The 15,647-nt window shown below is 45.7% G+C and overlaps 1 protein-coding gene across 5 annotated transcripts in view; it reads left to right on the plus strand.

Annotated features, from left to right (window-relative positions):
- CSNK1G1 (casein kinase 1 gamma 1) overlaps nucleotides 1–15,647 on the plus strand; it is a 108,050-nt gene that overhangs the window by 39,951 nt on the left and 52,452 nt on the right. For 4 of the 5 annotated variants that reach the window (XM_062612052.1, XM_062612056.1, XM_062612055.1 and 1 more), the window contains exons 3-5: nucleotides 1,935–2,350; nucleotides 10,181–10,221; nucleotides 15,123–15,192. In XM_062612052.1, the coding sequence (XP_062468036.1) occupies nucleotides 2,173–2,350; nucleotides 10,181–10,221; nucleotides 15,123–15,192 (289 nt within the window). In that variant the 5' untranslated portion in view covers nucleotides 1,935–2,172. The remainder of the gene's footprint in view (nucleotides 1–1,934; nucleotides 2,351–10,180; nucleotides 10,222–15,122; nucleotides 15,193–15,647) is intronic. The other variant, XM_062612053.1, reaches the window with a different exon arrangement.

Raw genomic sequence — 15,647 nt, forward strand, 5'->3', positions numbered from 1 at the left:
ACTGCGGTTTCTGGGCCAGTACGGCCAAACGGGTATTATGGACATGGCACACTGGTTCTCAGATGACCTGATGACTTTCAGACCTCTTGGGTTTGCTGCCATTGTGCTGTATGATATTCTCTACTGAGCCCCACCTTTGTGCAGAGCGACAACAAGAAGTCATCTGCTTTTCCTTCTGGAGAAAAGGGCTGCTGAGTCACGGGCTGGATGACATGTCCTGTGGGCTGTAACCTGTGCAACCTGAGCTGGGTTCTAAGCGTTAGTATAAACCGTTGAAGTTGAGAGGGGTTGTGGGATTACATTGCATGAAGCATCTATTCACATGTATGGATGTTTCTTTATGTTATTATTAGTTCCTCAGGTTCTTCCTAATACACACATCATCCTTCCTGTGAAGATGGAGTCTGATCGAGTCCTGCAAACTCTCTGGCTGATGTAGAAGCCTGCAGTAATAAATGAACAAAAGCAGTGACAAATAATTGCAAAGTGGTATTAAAGTTGTGCATACGGGACTGGTTCAGCTTGGAGAAGAGAAGGCTCCTGAAGGGGAGACCTTAGAGCAGCTCCAGTGCCTAAAGGGGCTCCAGGAAGCCTGGAGAGGAGCTCTGGACAAGGGCCTGTAGGGACAGGCCAAGGGGAATGGCTTGAACCTGCCCGAGGGGAGACTGAGATGAGCTCTTAGGCAGAAGCTCTTCCCTGTGAGGGTGCTGAGGCGCTGGCACAGGGTGCCCAGAGAAGCTGTGGCTGCCCCATCCCTGGCAGTGTTCAAGGCCAGGTTGGACACAGGGGCTTGGAACAAGCTGCTCTAGTGGAAGGGGTCCTTGCTCGTGGCAGGGGTTTGTAATTGGATGAGCTTTAAGCTGCCTTCAGTCCAAGCCATCCTGTGATCCTTTGACCTAGGAGAGGTCTCATGGTGAGATGTCAATTTGCCCTGTGCTCCCTGGACTGCACATGCGGAGCAGGGCCCAGAAGGGCCTGTACAGTTCCTGCCTGTCTCTTTTGGGATGGTCCATGGGTACAGGGGCACCACTTGGCCTGTGTGGGTTAAGAAGCATCTATTTCTTATCCTCTTTTGACAGAGTTAGCAGACTGATGCTTGTGAGATGCACCAGTCCGCTGTCTGGAGTTGTCCAGGGTTGCCTGCCATTGGTTATGGTGGTGACAAGTTTGGACATGCAGGAGCAAGGTGCACTTCAGTTTCTGTGAGACAACAGTCCGGCTTTCGTTTGTCAGTCATCAGTGCAGGCTGCTGGAGAAGATCGTGGCCCTTGAGTCCTTCACCCAATTCCATTCGAAGGTCTATTTTTCCAAAGCTTCATTTTCTTTGGGAAGTAAATCATGTTGGTGACATGAACCGTGTGTTGATACAACTGTCAGGAAATTTCTAGCTCTTTAAAAGTAATAAATCTTGACTTGCCTGTTACTTTTGGTCACTTCTGTAAGACAACGGTTTGAGCCAGCAGCTACATCTGAGGTCAACTTTAAAAGGTGGAAAATGAAGGAAAATTAAGTATTTTCTTCTACTGATACCATTAATTTTTCCGCTGCTTTTTTTTTTTGTCTGGCTTTTGTGTAATACTTTATAAATGCATGAAGTGAGAAGAAAGGAGACTTTACACTCCGCAGCTGCTTTAAAGCTGGGATGTGAGCTTGCATTTTCCACCTGGCACGCTGATGTAATTGGAATTGCCTTTGTTAGTGTGTGTGGTGTGAGTCCCAGTAACTCCAGTAGCAGGCTGTGGATGGGCAGCCTTTGTCTCTCTGAGTCACTTTGTGGATTTTTATCAGAAAATTAAGGTAATGGTGGAGTTTCCATTTAGCTGTGAATTTCCTCGAGGCCAGGAACATTCTGGGCGTTCACCTCTGTCTATGTTTCTTGCTGGGTAGTTTAAAATAATGATTTTTACTTCATATATCCTTTTTCTTTTCCCCAGGTAAGAAACCAAAAGCAACCTACCCTTATTGAGTTCTCAAGAACATAATCGACCCCTTGGTACATTATCAAGATGCATTAAGGAACCGGATACAGTGCCAAAAGAGCTCCACGCGTTTCCATGACTCTCTTGAACCCTGACTCAGATACTTTTGGATATATATTTCTGTTCTAAGGAGAAGAGTGTGTATTCCAACTCCTTTCTGCCAGCTTGCTGGCAGAGAGATTTCACTAAGATCATGGACCATCCTAGTAGGGAAAAGGATGAAAGGCAGCGGACGACGAAAGGAATGCCGGGAAGGAGTGGGCATGGTTCTCGACCAAGCTCATCGGCATCGTCTGGCGTTCTGATGGTGGGACCCAACTTCAGAGTGGGCAAGAAGATTGGGTGTGGGAACTTTGGAGAACTCAGACTAGGTAAGAAGTAACAGTTTTAGTCACCTGCGTTGTGCAGTTAGCATTTCACCACTGGAATATAAATACATCAAAACTTAACCCTGGCTTGAGAAATGCGCGTGCTTGTCTTGTTTCCCGAATGTTGAGCTGCCTTACCTGAAGCTTCTGACTCAGAAGATGTAACTGTTAGCATTATTTTTATTTGCATAAAGCCAAAATGAATACACTGGAGAGGCCAAAGATGCAAATTTTGAACAATGCAAACTATGAAGACTGTTCTCAGCGCTGAATGTCTTGCCTAAGGTGAACAAAAATCTTCTTAACTGCCTGGATTGCTAAACCTTGCAATTAATGTCCTGTTCGTAAGCTGGGATGCTCAATCAAAGTAATGGGTGAGACTCTTTCCCAGCACTCAGCCACATCTCTATTCCACATCCTTCACTAACCTCTGTGCCCTACTTTCAGCCTCATCACCCACTCCCTGATCTGTTCCATGTGTCTGAGGTGCTGACTGGCCATCTGGCTGCTGAACCGGCCCCACAGCCCAGTGTGGGCCATTGGTGTTCCAAACCACACGCCTTGCAGCTGGTCACCCGCAGATGGCCACGCTAATGCATCTCTTGTTTAGGATGGCTTAAGAGCAGCACAGTGTGTTGGGCTCTTCAGTTATCCTAAACAAACAATGGCTGTGTTTGAAATGAGGTGGGGGAAGCAGCTGCTGGTAATTGCACATCCCTGAACTCCCAGTATGGGGCAGTTGCTGTGGATCAGAAGGAGCACTTTGTGGTGGTCTTGATCCTGACTTAAAATGGTTGTATTTCTCCTCTTCTGCTGAATAATTTGTATCGCTGAAGATGGGTTCACTGACACAAACACTGCTTTCACAAAACTTGATACTTATTCAGAACTGAAATTAAAATCATTTGTGCATCAGGTACAAGGGATGATAAATAAATCAGTCAGGGAATTGCTTCTGGTAACCAAAGGGTTATAACACTTAACTACTGATACTATCTTGGTAGATTCCTGTGAGAATCTACGTAATCTTAGATTAATACATGCAGTCTTTCATTCTAAGGTTTGATTATTGCATCTATATGAAATGCCACTTCACCACGGTGTGAAGATTAACCAGCTTGGGTGTGATCTGCCTCAGTAAAGGGCAGTTTGGTTTCAGCATTACATCAGAGATGCTTTATTGATTTGCAGGAGGAGAGATAATGCTCCAAAGGTGGAGAGGAGCCAAGGGCTGGGGCAAAACCTCCCACCTGCATGAATATGATCATGATTGGCAGCTGAAGATAAGCTTGGATCCTGACAGTGACATGACATGAATAGCTGTATTGCATTTTCAGAGCCTCCCCCAAGAGCAAACGTCACACTAGCAGGATCCCCATGGAGATGCTGAATTGCTTTTTAACCCAAGCTCTGCTCTGGGGTTCAGTGGCTGTAGTGGGTCTCTCTAGTTATTATGGCTCTTGCATTTATTCAGCTGGTGCCCAAATCTCTTTTCCATCATTCTTCTTTGTCATGTTTCTCACCATTTCAGCAGTGTTCTGTCTCCGACTGAGGTTGTCTCAACACACAGGTTGTACAGGAGAGACTTGCAGAAGAAACTGTCAGTTTACAGAGAAATTCAGTTTTAACTATTGAAAAAGCAACACCTGGTAATCGAGTGGCTCTTTTTCAGTACACTGATAAATGTTTTGTTACTCCTGGTTAAATGTTTTGTTGCTCCTGGTTAAGTTGCATGCTTATGTGGGCAGTGAAGCTGATCAGAGGATGTCTCATGAAGACAGGCTGAGAGAGCTGGGTTTGTTCAGCCTGGAGAAGGCTCTGGGGAGACCTGATAACAGTTTTCCAGTGCCTAAAGAGGGGCCTACAGGAAAGATGGGGAAGGACTTTTATAAGATCAAAGAGTGACAGGACAAGGGGTAGTAAGCGCAAACAGGGGAGATTTAGGCTGAATATAAGGAAGTTCTTCCCTGTGAGGGTGCTGAGGCGCTGGCACAGGGTGTCCAGAGAAGCTGTGGCTGCCCCATCCCTGGCAGTGCTCAAGGCCAGGTTGGACACAGGGGCTTGGAGCAAGCTGCTCTAGTGGAAGGTGCCCCTGCCTGTGGCAAGGGGTTGGAGCTGGATGAGCTTTAAGGTCCCTTCAATCCAACTCAAACCAGTCTGGGATTCTGCAAATGAGACGTATGTTAGGGATAAGAGCAACTGGGTGTAAGGTCCTTACAGAAGCTGTGTTACTTTTTTAAACTTTTACTGTTTTATTGCCAGTCATTGCTGCTTTAAGAGCTCCTCTTTGCTCAAATACCACCTTTATCTATTGCTCAGCTGTGATGCTAATTCTCACTGGGGGGGAGCAAGCAAGTCTCTGAGAACAGTGTTGTCCTGCAAAGCTGAACACATGCCCTCTGCTTTGGGGCTTTTTGTACATCGTTTTGGGAAAGTTAAGCACTAGTGAATGGTTCAGTAACACATGAAGAGCAAAGTCTAGTTCTTGTACCACACGCCAGACAGAGGCCTGATTGTTCAGGGAGGAGATGGTGTGTACCTACCGAAGCTGTTTTCTGCCAATACCAAGCTTGCTGCCAAGTGTTGTTTTCTTGCTGCACATACAGATAGCCCCGGGGATATCGCTTTTTGGAAGCACATGGGAGCAGCACAGTTGCATTCCAGCCTGCAGAGGAGCTGGAATGGAAGGATGAGCACAAAACTCAGCTTCTGGCCCAGAGTAACAAGATGATCAGGGTTAATTGAGTGCTGGTTCTTCATACAGGCTGCAGATTAGGTGGTCTGTAAGAGCTGTGATGTCCAAAGGGGCTCAACCTACTAACGGGACCCTGCTTGCTGTCCCTGAGCTGGACCCCGAGCACTGACAGGGTTTCATTGTCTTGGTGCAGCACCAAGCCCTGTCCTGCAGCTCCTGGTTATTTGCCAAGTCAGTTCTTGTGCTGCCATGGGAGCTGGAGCACACCTGAAGTTCTGTAGCGTGACTTTTGTGCCGTTATGAGGTCCTGCATCTGCCTGCCAAGCTGATGGAGAACCTGCATGACGTAAACCAGCCTGGGAAACAGCTCAGTGAGCTGTGGAGCCACGTGATGCCAGGAGGTGCTTACTGCAAAGGGAAATGGGATGTACCTGTTAATTCAGTGTAGAAAAGAGATCACCAGCTGAGCTGTGAGCCACCTCCTTACACTGACTCACGGTCTTACCCCGTGGGTATTACTTATATTTACCTGAAATCCATGAGCCATGTCAGGGAGAAATAAGCCTCTCCAAAAGTCTCACTTTTCCCCGTGTTTGGCACCGTTACTTAGTAAACCTATTAAGTTGTATAAAGCCAGGTTGGATGGGGCTTGGAGCAACCTGGTCTAATGGAAGGTGTCCCTGCCTGTGGCAGGGGGTTGGAACTGGATGAGCTTTAAGGTCCCTTCAACTCAAACCAGTCTGGGATTCTGTGATTTTCATAAAAGTGTGTTCAAGTATCATTTACAAAAGATGATTCCAGTTTTTTTTCCCTGAGTGGATGGGAAGAATACCACACTGGGAGGGATGGATCCTGTATGTTGCTTCTATCCTCTCCCTTGATAGTGCAACAAAGGGATTTTTTTGAGAAGTCTGTGTCTTCATGTGCTGTCAAATACATTGTATAGGGTGCACAAGCCACATGTCAACATGATTCGTGTGGGGCTCTCATGACAATCCAGCACATCTTGGCAGTGAGCAGCAAGACCCAAACTAAAAGGAAAGCTGCTTATGGCAGTGCCAGAGCAGGTCCAGCAGATCTCAAAGTTGACCCCCAAAATTGAGAACCACCCAGCTGCCTCCCAGGCTGCAGTTTGAAACCAGGAGCTCTGCTTTGAAGCAAATGAAAACAGTAGTAAATGAATCAAGATGATAATAGTATCTGATATTGGGGCTGGGCTGGTCTCTGCTTCCCAAATAATGAAATCATCTTGTGAATATTTGAGTAGAATGTTGTAGATGTGGAGGGTAGGAGTAGATCCTGTGTAGGTTCTATGCTAGGATCTGTTATCTGGGAACTGCTCCAGAAGGGACAGCAAATCTGGCACTAATGCAATGGTGTGTGGGGTGAGCTCTGCTTGGTCTTTGGGATGAGTATTTGGATGTTTGCTCCATTACCCAGCACTGATCTGTCATCAGAGTGTATTGTCCATGTAGCGAGGAGCTAGAAGTAAGGCTCAAAGCATTTTTTGGTTCATGTTGCTCACTATGGGCTTGTACCTGTGACTTTCAACTTTGGCCTGTGGGAACAGCACACACAAGAGATCGACCCCTTTGGGCTGCTCGGCTGGGCTGCAGTCTGTCCCTATATTCAACACATCTGACTGGCAGGGCTTGAGAAATCCGCCCTGTTAGGTTTCCCACGTGAATGCCGGTGACTTAATGCAGCACTTCTCATATGTATATGTAGTTCATAATTGTCAGTGGAACTACCCAAAACTGAGGCATGAACTTAATCACTGCTCCATCAAAAGCTTTGCCTGAACTTGAAAGGCTTTTGTTAGCACAGTTATATCATCTCCGCTGGATTACAGATCTTGTGTCTTACTAAGATAAGAGACAGCTTCTATTCGTGGCTTACTGTACTCTGCAGATTCACTTTCTCCTGTGAGTAGCACTGCCTTTACTCTTCCATTTTAATATCGGTGCTGCCCTGTAGAAAGTGGAAGAAGAAACATTACACCTTGGGTGGTGTGATAGCAAAACCAAGGGGTAGATCTCAGTCTGGAGCAAGCTCAGGGAGAGATTTCAGAGATTTGCTTGGCTCTCATAGCTGGCAAAGCAAACATCTCATGCTGCAGCTTTAGGAGGGGTTTGGAGGTCAGCAGCTGGACCCATTTGCGCCCCCCTGTGCTCATAGTCTCTCCATAGTTTGTGCTCTGGAGAGGATGAACTGGAGGTTAGTTCATTTGCCTTTGGCTGCTGGCCTGACGTTTCATGCTCCTGTGTTTTCCTAATCCCAGGTTTTTTTTTTAACTGAGGAATTTAATTACCAAAATTATCTTTTGTCTAGTCCTCAGCCTTATGAACCAGACCATAATAGACTGGTTTATGGCTCCATATATATGGAGGGTGTTGGCAGTGTCCTTCTCTGCCTTGAAATGAGCTTGGAAGAGCCCTGTTTTCCCAGTATCGTGATCCTGCATTGGCAGGAGAGCACAAGCGTTGCCAGGTCTGTGGGTCATCCTCCTTTGGTGGACACTGAGCCCCAAAACTACCTTGAAATCACGTGTCACCAAGGCTGTGATGGAGGTTGTGGGGTCTGCAGGGGGTGGCAGGGGATTTTGCTGTTTAAAGCATCTGTGTCACAGATTTGAGCTGGAGCTTCCCTTAGTCTGGCTCAGTGTCCTCAAACCAAGCATCTTGGTAGCAGCTCGGTTTCCCTCGAGAGGAGGGGAATAGGAAGCTCAGTGGACGAGCTGCAGCTGGAGCTGCTGCTGTGACTGACTGGCTAATACAAGGTACATAATCTCAGTGTGCTTAGGCTGCCTTCCCCGCATGTCCTTGTGTGCTCTTCCCACACCAGCCATGGGGTAGCATCAGGCTGGAGCCTTTGTCTGTCTCAAGGGGTGAAGCAGTTTATCCCACCACCTGGTTTTCCACCCATTTGGCCTTTCAGGAGCTTTCCGATGTCCGAGTGTTCTTGACATGACTGCGAACCTTCCTTTCTGCCGTTCCTTTCTAGCCTGGACACAGGAGCTGTTACTCAGAGATCTCAAGAAATCGATTCACACATTGCAAGGGTTAAGGCTGGAGCTCAGCTTACACATCTGCTTGCATAAAACACTTCCTCCAAGGATATTTAACCTCACATTTAAATGCCTGCCCTGTGTTAAACAGCACTGCCAGTTACTGTAACTGGTTGAAGCTTTCCATACACCTGACTTCCTGATGGAAGTTAAAGCAACCTGGTGCATGTGGGACCTGCCCTGTTAGGGCCTGATCTGAAGTTCAGAGGCCAGAACTACGCTGAGCAATACAGTGGGGAAGGTGTCAAAAGAAGTTAAATGCAGAAAATATGAAGCTGTTACAAAGTAAAATGAATTTCCCTGGGCATTTCAGGGTTTAAAGGTGGCTGTTTGTCTTCTCTCATGTTCTAACGGCTTTAATTTTGCTGAGTCTCCCAGTGCTGTTGCTTTGGATCTGTGTGGGAATGAGGATGTGATGTGCTTTTGAATAGTGGTGTGTGGAAAGTAAATGTGAGATAGAGCTGGGCAAAGCTGGTGCCGTAAATGAGCGTTAATAACTTCCAGTGTAGATTGCTGCAGTCACTCAGTGAGAGCATGACTTGTGCTGTAGTGCTGCGTGCAGGAATAAGCAAAGAAGGTCAGTATTGCCCTGTATAAAACCATGGCGGTCTCTGGTGAAGGCTGCTCTCCTCAGAGGATACAGGGAACTAGAGGAGATAAAAAGGTAGCAGAGACTGTATGACTTCTTATAACACAAGCAGTAACAGGACGGGATGGGGAATGGCTTTAACCTGCCCGAGGGGAGACTTGAGCTCTTAGGCAGAAGCTCTTCCCTGTGAGGGTGCTGAGGCGCTGGCACAGGGTGCCCAGAGAAGCTGTGGCTGCCCCATCCCTGGCAGTGTTCAAGGCCAGGTTGGACACAGGGGCTTGGAGCAAGCTGCTCTAGTGGAAGAGGTCCCTGCCCGTGGCAGGGGTTGGAGCTGGATGAGCTTTAAGGTCCCTTCCGTCCCAAACCAGTGTGGGATTCTGTGGTGGGACAGATCAGGTGCAAGGACTGCCTGAGCATCCCTCCCTGATGATCTCTCTTCTGGATAGTTTGCTGTCAGTCATGAGCAACGTGGAGAAGGTGAGGAGGGAACAATTGCTTAAATTTCCTATTAGAAACCTGGAGGACATTGACTGAAACAACAACTGGCAGCTTCCGAACGCACGGAGAGATGGTTCTTGACACGTGGAGCTGTGCATCTTTGCCACAAATCGCTAAGGAGGTGAAGGGGTTCAAACACCAGATGGGTTCCTGCAGGGAAAAATTCCCCTCCAGCTGCAGCGCACACAGGCACCAGCTCTGGCTCAGAGCCATGGAGCCATGATATACCTACAGGAGCTGGTTGTGTGCGTGCCCCGTTGTACTCATCATAGGCTTTTGCCCTTCGTGCTCGCCAGAGCTGGTATCGGACTAGACACTCCTCTGTATTTTAGGGTCCTGAGAACCGCTCTTGTTCTTTGAGTGTATTTTTTAACATCATTGGTACCATATTGGAACTGAGAGTTGTTGGCTTTATTGGATGATGAGGATTGCCTTTGTACCGCTGGCATACAGAAGGCATTTTATGTACCCTGACTGCCTGCTCATAGAGGAAGAAATAAAAGCTGTGTGTTTGTACAAAGGTCATTTTCTCTTCCCTCCTTGCAGAAGTCGCTTTGATATGTAGGATGATAAAGCTGGTGAAACTCCCCATACATCACAGGATGAAATTGTTCAGTGTCCAGCAAATGCAAGATATTTCTGAAAGAAATGATGCTTTGACTCTTCATTTTTTGTTCCTCAGACTTTTTTGACATGATGCGGATAATAAAACCTAATGTGTCTGGGATACCTCCTCCAACACTTGCATCTAACAGAAGTGCTACCATAAAACATGATTACCTTATGCTGAAGGAAAGATAGTGTTTGCCTGCCCTGTTGAACTGCTGCAACTCATTATTTTGAGGCTTACACTTTGCTAAAGGCATGAACTTCAGCAGGGAACTGAGAAAAAGCTCTTTGCCATCAGTGATACTCTTCTGCTTTGTGTCTCTTCCTGCAAGCATTGAATGTGGAACTAAAAGAATTTCTCTTTTTGCTTTGCAGGTAAAAATCTCTACACCAATGAATATGTAGCGATCAAGCTGGTAAGTAAATCTGCAGGTGTTCTTAAATGACTTGTACTTAATGTTAGAAATTCAGACGAAAAGCAGCTTTCCTCACTTTGGGCTTAATGCTGCTCTCACCCTCAGCTAAAGTAACTGATTTAAACTGGAGCACTGTGTTGGATTCTGGTGTCCTCAGCATAAGAAGGCCATGGAGCTGTTGGAGCAAGTGCAGAGGAGGCCACAAGGATGATCAGAGGCTGGAGCATCTCCCATATGGAGATAAGCTAAGAACATTGTGGCTGTTCAGCCTGGAGAAGAGAAGCTTCTTGGAGACCTCAGAGCAGCTTCCAGTGTCTAAAGGGGGCTACAAAGATGGTGGAGAGGGACCTTTCATCAGGGACTGTAGTAATAGGACAAGGGGGTGATGGATTTAAACTGAAACAGGGGAAGTTCAAGTTAGATATAAGGCAGAAGCTCTTCCCTGTGAGGGTGCTGAGGCGCTGGCAAAGGGTGCCCAGAGAAGCTGTGGCTGCCCCAGCCCTGGCAGTGTTCAAGGCAAGGTTGGACAGAGCCTTGGGTAACATGGTCTAGTGTGAGGAGTCCCTGCCCATGGTGCAGAACCATGTGGTTCTGTGATTCTAAGATAAATTCTTGAGAATGCTAAAAGCAAGGAAAGAACCCATCCCTCCATCTGCTGAACGTTGCTGTGGTCTGTAGCTGTCTTATACCATTGAGAGCCTTGTTCCTCTTCCCAGGCTGGCTGCCAGGGCCCAGTGAATGGCACAGGTTGCGGGTTGGCCACCTCTTCCCACTCTCTGGGTTGAGCCTTTCTGTTTGAGACTCTGCTGGTTCTCTGGACCCTTCCCTCTCTCTAGTTGGACTGTTGGAACATTTGGTTAGAATTGTGTCACTGTGCACCCTGCTGCTCCATGGTTTTGAAGTTGAGCAAGTGGTCCAGGTAAGGAGTCTTCTACTGAGGACTGATTCAGGGCATGAGGGCACTGTGGTCAGTGGTTTGAAGTAGGAGTCTAGCGGATGGGGAAACTCAAACTTGTAGCTCTTCTGGATTTATGAAATTATAGCCCAGTAGTTTGTGTTTATGCCTTAACTTCTCCTATCTGTAAACCAAGACCTTCGCTGGTCTCCTGGGGTTTTCAGAACTTGATGGCTTCAGCTGATGTCCTCTTTTTGCATTTGTCTGCTCCTTAATCAGAGATCCAAACCCTAGGAGCTGAAGTTCAAGTTGTAATGCCATGTAATACTAGCAGCACACACGCCTGTTTGCTCAACCGATGTTGTTTGGCAAAGTGACAGGATTCATTCAGGTTACAGGAGATCAGGATGGACTTGGTGCATTAATTCTGATCACCTTCCAGTGCCACAGATTTTATATCTGTAACATTGGCTTTATATGATGCATAGTAGATGAAACATAATTAGGGCTTTGCAGCAGGGACTTGTTTTCATGCTTGTTGGCAAGTGTCAGAAGATACTCCCTAAAATAAATAAATGAATGCCTGCATTGGAGCTTAGGATGTCCTTGATATGGATCCACGTCAGGAAGGAGGACTGCTGTCTGCTCGCTTTTTAGGCAGACCTGACAATAGGAAATGCTTTGTACACAGTTGAGGTATTTTATTGAATAAACAAGGTTTCCAGTTTGCTTTCAAAGATAATGCCACAAAGTTATAGCATTAGAAGGCCTAAGGAATGAATAACACAGGAAAAATACAGCTTTATTAGTCCAAAGGATGCTTGTTTCTCTCCAAAGAGCACCTGCAGTGACACCTCCCAGTGCCCTGAAACCTTTCAGTTGCCATATGGCAGAACTGAATGACGTGACCTTATTGCTGTGTTAATCTTACCTATTTTTTCTGGTAGAATTCTTTCTCTCTCTCCACCCCCCACAAATAGCTGAATGTTAAAGCACTGGAGTGCAGCACACTCCAGTTTTCTTTGCCCTGTTATGATTCATGCTTAAAAATGTCTGGTCCTTCACATTTGAAGGACTGGAATTGCCATCCAGTGGCCATCTAGGCACCTGCATACCTGCTCTCTTTTGAGAAGATGAATGAGGGAACAGCAGGAGAAATGGGGAGCCTGGGTCCATGTTCCCCAGAAGTAAGAATTACTGAACGTGCTCAGCAGCAAATATCCTTCTCTTACGTGTGTACTTGACTGTAATTTTCTTTATCATAGACTCGCAGGATGGTTTGGGTTGAAAGGGACTTTAAAGACTGTGTAGTACTATCCCTTTGCCACAGGCAGGGACACCTTCCACTAGAGCAGCTTGCTCCAAGCCCTGTCCAACCTGGCCTTGAACACTGCCAAGGATGGGGCAGCCACAGATTCTCTGGGCAACCCTGTTCCTTGTAAATTATGCTCAAATACTTTGTGGAGTAGTGGTAGAGTACCTGCTTTCAGTGCTCTTGAAAGCAATGTTTTCTTTTATCTTTATTGTTGGACCAAATCAAAACTCTACTCCAGGTCCTTCAAGCTGTGTGAGTTCATCTTCTGCAACTGCAGCCCTGCTGTCTCAGCTATTTCTGCTGCCTGTCATGTTGTTAAAGCTGGAAAATGAGAGAAGTGTGTGATGGGTGTCAAAAAGTTGATCAGAAAGTGCTGTGAAATGCAGTGCTAATGCCTCATGGTTTCTCTTTGGGGGTGAGGATTGTGCTGGTGGTGGGGAATAGTGCTGGTGGTATGATTTGTGCGGTATCACCATATAGGTTCTCATCCTGCTCTTCATCTGAGCATTATTTGTTCATGTGCATGTAGTTCATGGAGGAGTTTGTCTTCTGAAATGCCTCATTTGCTGGTTTAATCTTTTGAGGGTTTTAATACTGAGTTGCACGTAGGAGGAATATCTTCCCAGCATGAAACCATTAACATACAGATGCAGCCTGAGCGCAGGTACCGCACGGAAACCCTTCAACAACATGATGCTGTTTGTTCAAGCTGTGGATTTTGCATGTTAGGCAGTAGCAATTCAGTTATTTTTGCTACAAACACAACATCTGCTAGCAGCCTTAAGCCTTTGGCCTACAGGACAACCATCTGTTCTGGTATGATCTTCTTGGAAGCTGCCACCCCTCTGGCAAGCATCCAGAGCTCTGTCTCCAGCAGCTCCTGATGCAGAAGTGGCTTGGGCTTACTTTACCTGTTTTGTCATGAGCAAACTCACGGCATGATACATTAATCCTTCTACCTTTATCCTTCTACCTTTATCCACATAGTTTATTTGTATAAATAAACTATTCACTGAAAGGCTGAGTTCCTGTTGCCCTAAATCCTAATACAGCAGGTGTCTGTAGGCTCTCCCTCAAGTCACCATCAACAATTATCTTAATTTAAATGTGATTTATAACAAACTTGGTTTTGTGTTGCTTTGTATTTGCTTTCAATACAATCAGCTTTGGCTTCAGAACCGTTTTCACCGTTGTTTTCTAAGTAGTTGGTCATATTTGATTCTGAAGCTTGTGAACATCAGAAAGTTGAGAAGCAACCAGGAGCATTTGACTTGAGCAGGTGAAGAACGGCTTGGCTGGAAGTGGAATTGCCTAAATTCCTCTACAAAACCTGTTCTTCCAACTTAAAAAGAAGTCTTTAACATTCGCACCAAATGTGGACATTAGTCTTCCAGTACAAAGCAGAGGTGAAACAAGACGAAGTAGATAAACTAAAGCCTTTGTGTCCTCCCATGCGGACAGAAGAGTTATTTCACAGTATTAAAGATGTTGGCTCACACTATGGCTAAGAGCAACCTGGTCTCGTGGAAGGTGTCACTGCCCATGCTGGGGAGTTGGAACTGGATGAGCTTTAAGGTCCTTTCCAACCCAAACCATCTTGTGATTCTATGAAGGTGCTTTTCCTCCAACTCACAGGGGTGGATGTGAATCAGAAAAGGACTTCTTTTCATGTTGGTCTTAGGCTCTGGTATTGGCAAGCTGCTAGGTAGTGTGTTCATCAAATAGAGGGCTGTTTGGTAGGTTTTTGAAATTCAGACTGATCTTGGTAGTACTGTATGAATTTCATGTAGTTCTGAGCATGGAGCATTGTTTTTCTCAAAAGCAAGGAAATAAGGAACATCCAACAAAAACTGAGGCCAGTATTAACTTCTGTGTCAAAGATGCCGGGCAGCAGGTGAATCAGTGTTACTGCCTGTCGCAAGTGCACAGTTTTATTGAAAGTGTGATTACTCAAACCTCTTACGTCTCTCCATGTTAACTTTGTTTTCAGAACCTTTGTAATCTTGCATTTTAACACTTTTAGGGGTCATACGCGTTAAGTTTTGTGCATAAAGTTCAGATGAGTAACAGCTGAGAAATGTAATGTTTGGGGTGCGTTGCAGACTTACCCATTGTTTTCAATCTCTGTATCAAACCAGAATATTCTTGAGTGCTTTGAGATGTTTGACTGGCACCTGCTACTGAGGGGGAAGGCTGCCTGCGCTGCAGTGCTCACTGCGAGCAGGGTTGGATGTTTGTACAGCTATGGTCTGACTTAGAACACAGATACATGACTCAAGGTTTTACAAAAATATAGGCAAGTGACCATCAAAAATAATGGGAGCAAGCACAGTCCACAAGGTGAACCTGGGACTTGATCTTTTGCAGCCTTGGCTTTCCTCCTCCCAATGGCCAGGGTCATTCTTCAAGGACCAGGAGCTTTGTTGAATGATTCTTCAATGAGCTTTGTATTAAATGAGGAAGTTATTTCTTCTCCAGAGCATGAGTCTTGTTGCTTTTTGTTCTCTGCTTATTTAAATGATGTCTAATGATGCGTTCTGTTGATGCTTGCCACCTCTGCTGTTAGGCTTCCAGTCTGGGGTGGTTTATGTTAACCATGAAGCATTATGTACAGTCACAAATCTTCAAATATAGAACTTTTTTCAGATAAACTGATTTTAACCATTTTTGTTTTTTTATCTTCTGTTTTAGGAACCAATAAAATCACGTGCACCACAGCTTCATTTAGAATACAGGTTTTATAAGCAACTTGGAAGTGCGGGTAAGTAAACCTTAAGCTTATAGAAAGTTTGCTGTTTCTTTGTTAAATCAAACATTACCATCATATTTGATGTGTAACTCTGACTCGAGCTGACTCATCTGGGCAGATTCTTTCAGCCTCACATGAGTTTTGGAAGAGATTTGGTCAGAATAACATGAGAGTGATGCTGGGTGATTATGTGGACATAGAAACTCGAGTTTGAGGATTGACTGGTACGGGAAATACCCATCAGAGTGTCCTTGTGAAACACAGGAGCTGTCAATGGGTGGAAAGCTGTTTGTGTATAGAATGACAGACCTTGAAAAGGTGCCTTAAATCTAGGAAATTGTGTAAGTATAGAGCTTTTCTAAGAAAAACCTGAAGCACTGTTTTCATTGATACGTACTAAATCATAAATGTCCATAAGCCCACGGGCTCAGTGTCCTCTGTGTGACCACAGCCTACAGCAGATCTGA

Source organism: Pezoporus occidentalis, unplaced genomic scaffold (assembly GCF_034315485.1).
Source record: "Pezoporus occidentalis ecotype Australia unplaced genomic scaffold, CSIRO_AGI_Poc_V1 ctg159, whole genome shotgun sequence".
NCBI classification, from domain to species: Eukaryota; Metazoa; Chordata; class Aves; order Psittaciformes; family Psittacidae; genus Pezoporus; species Pezoporus occidentalis.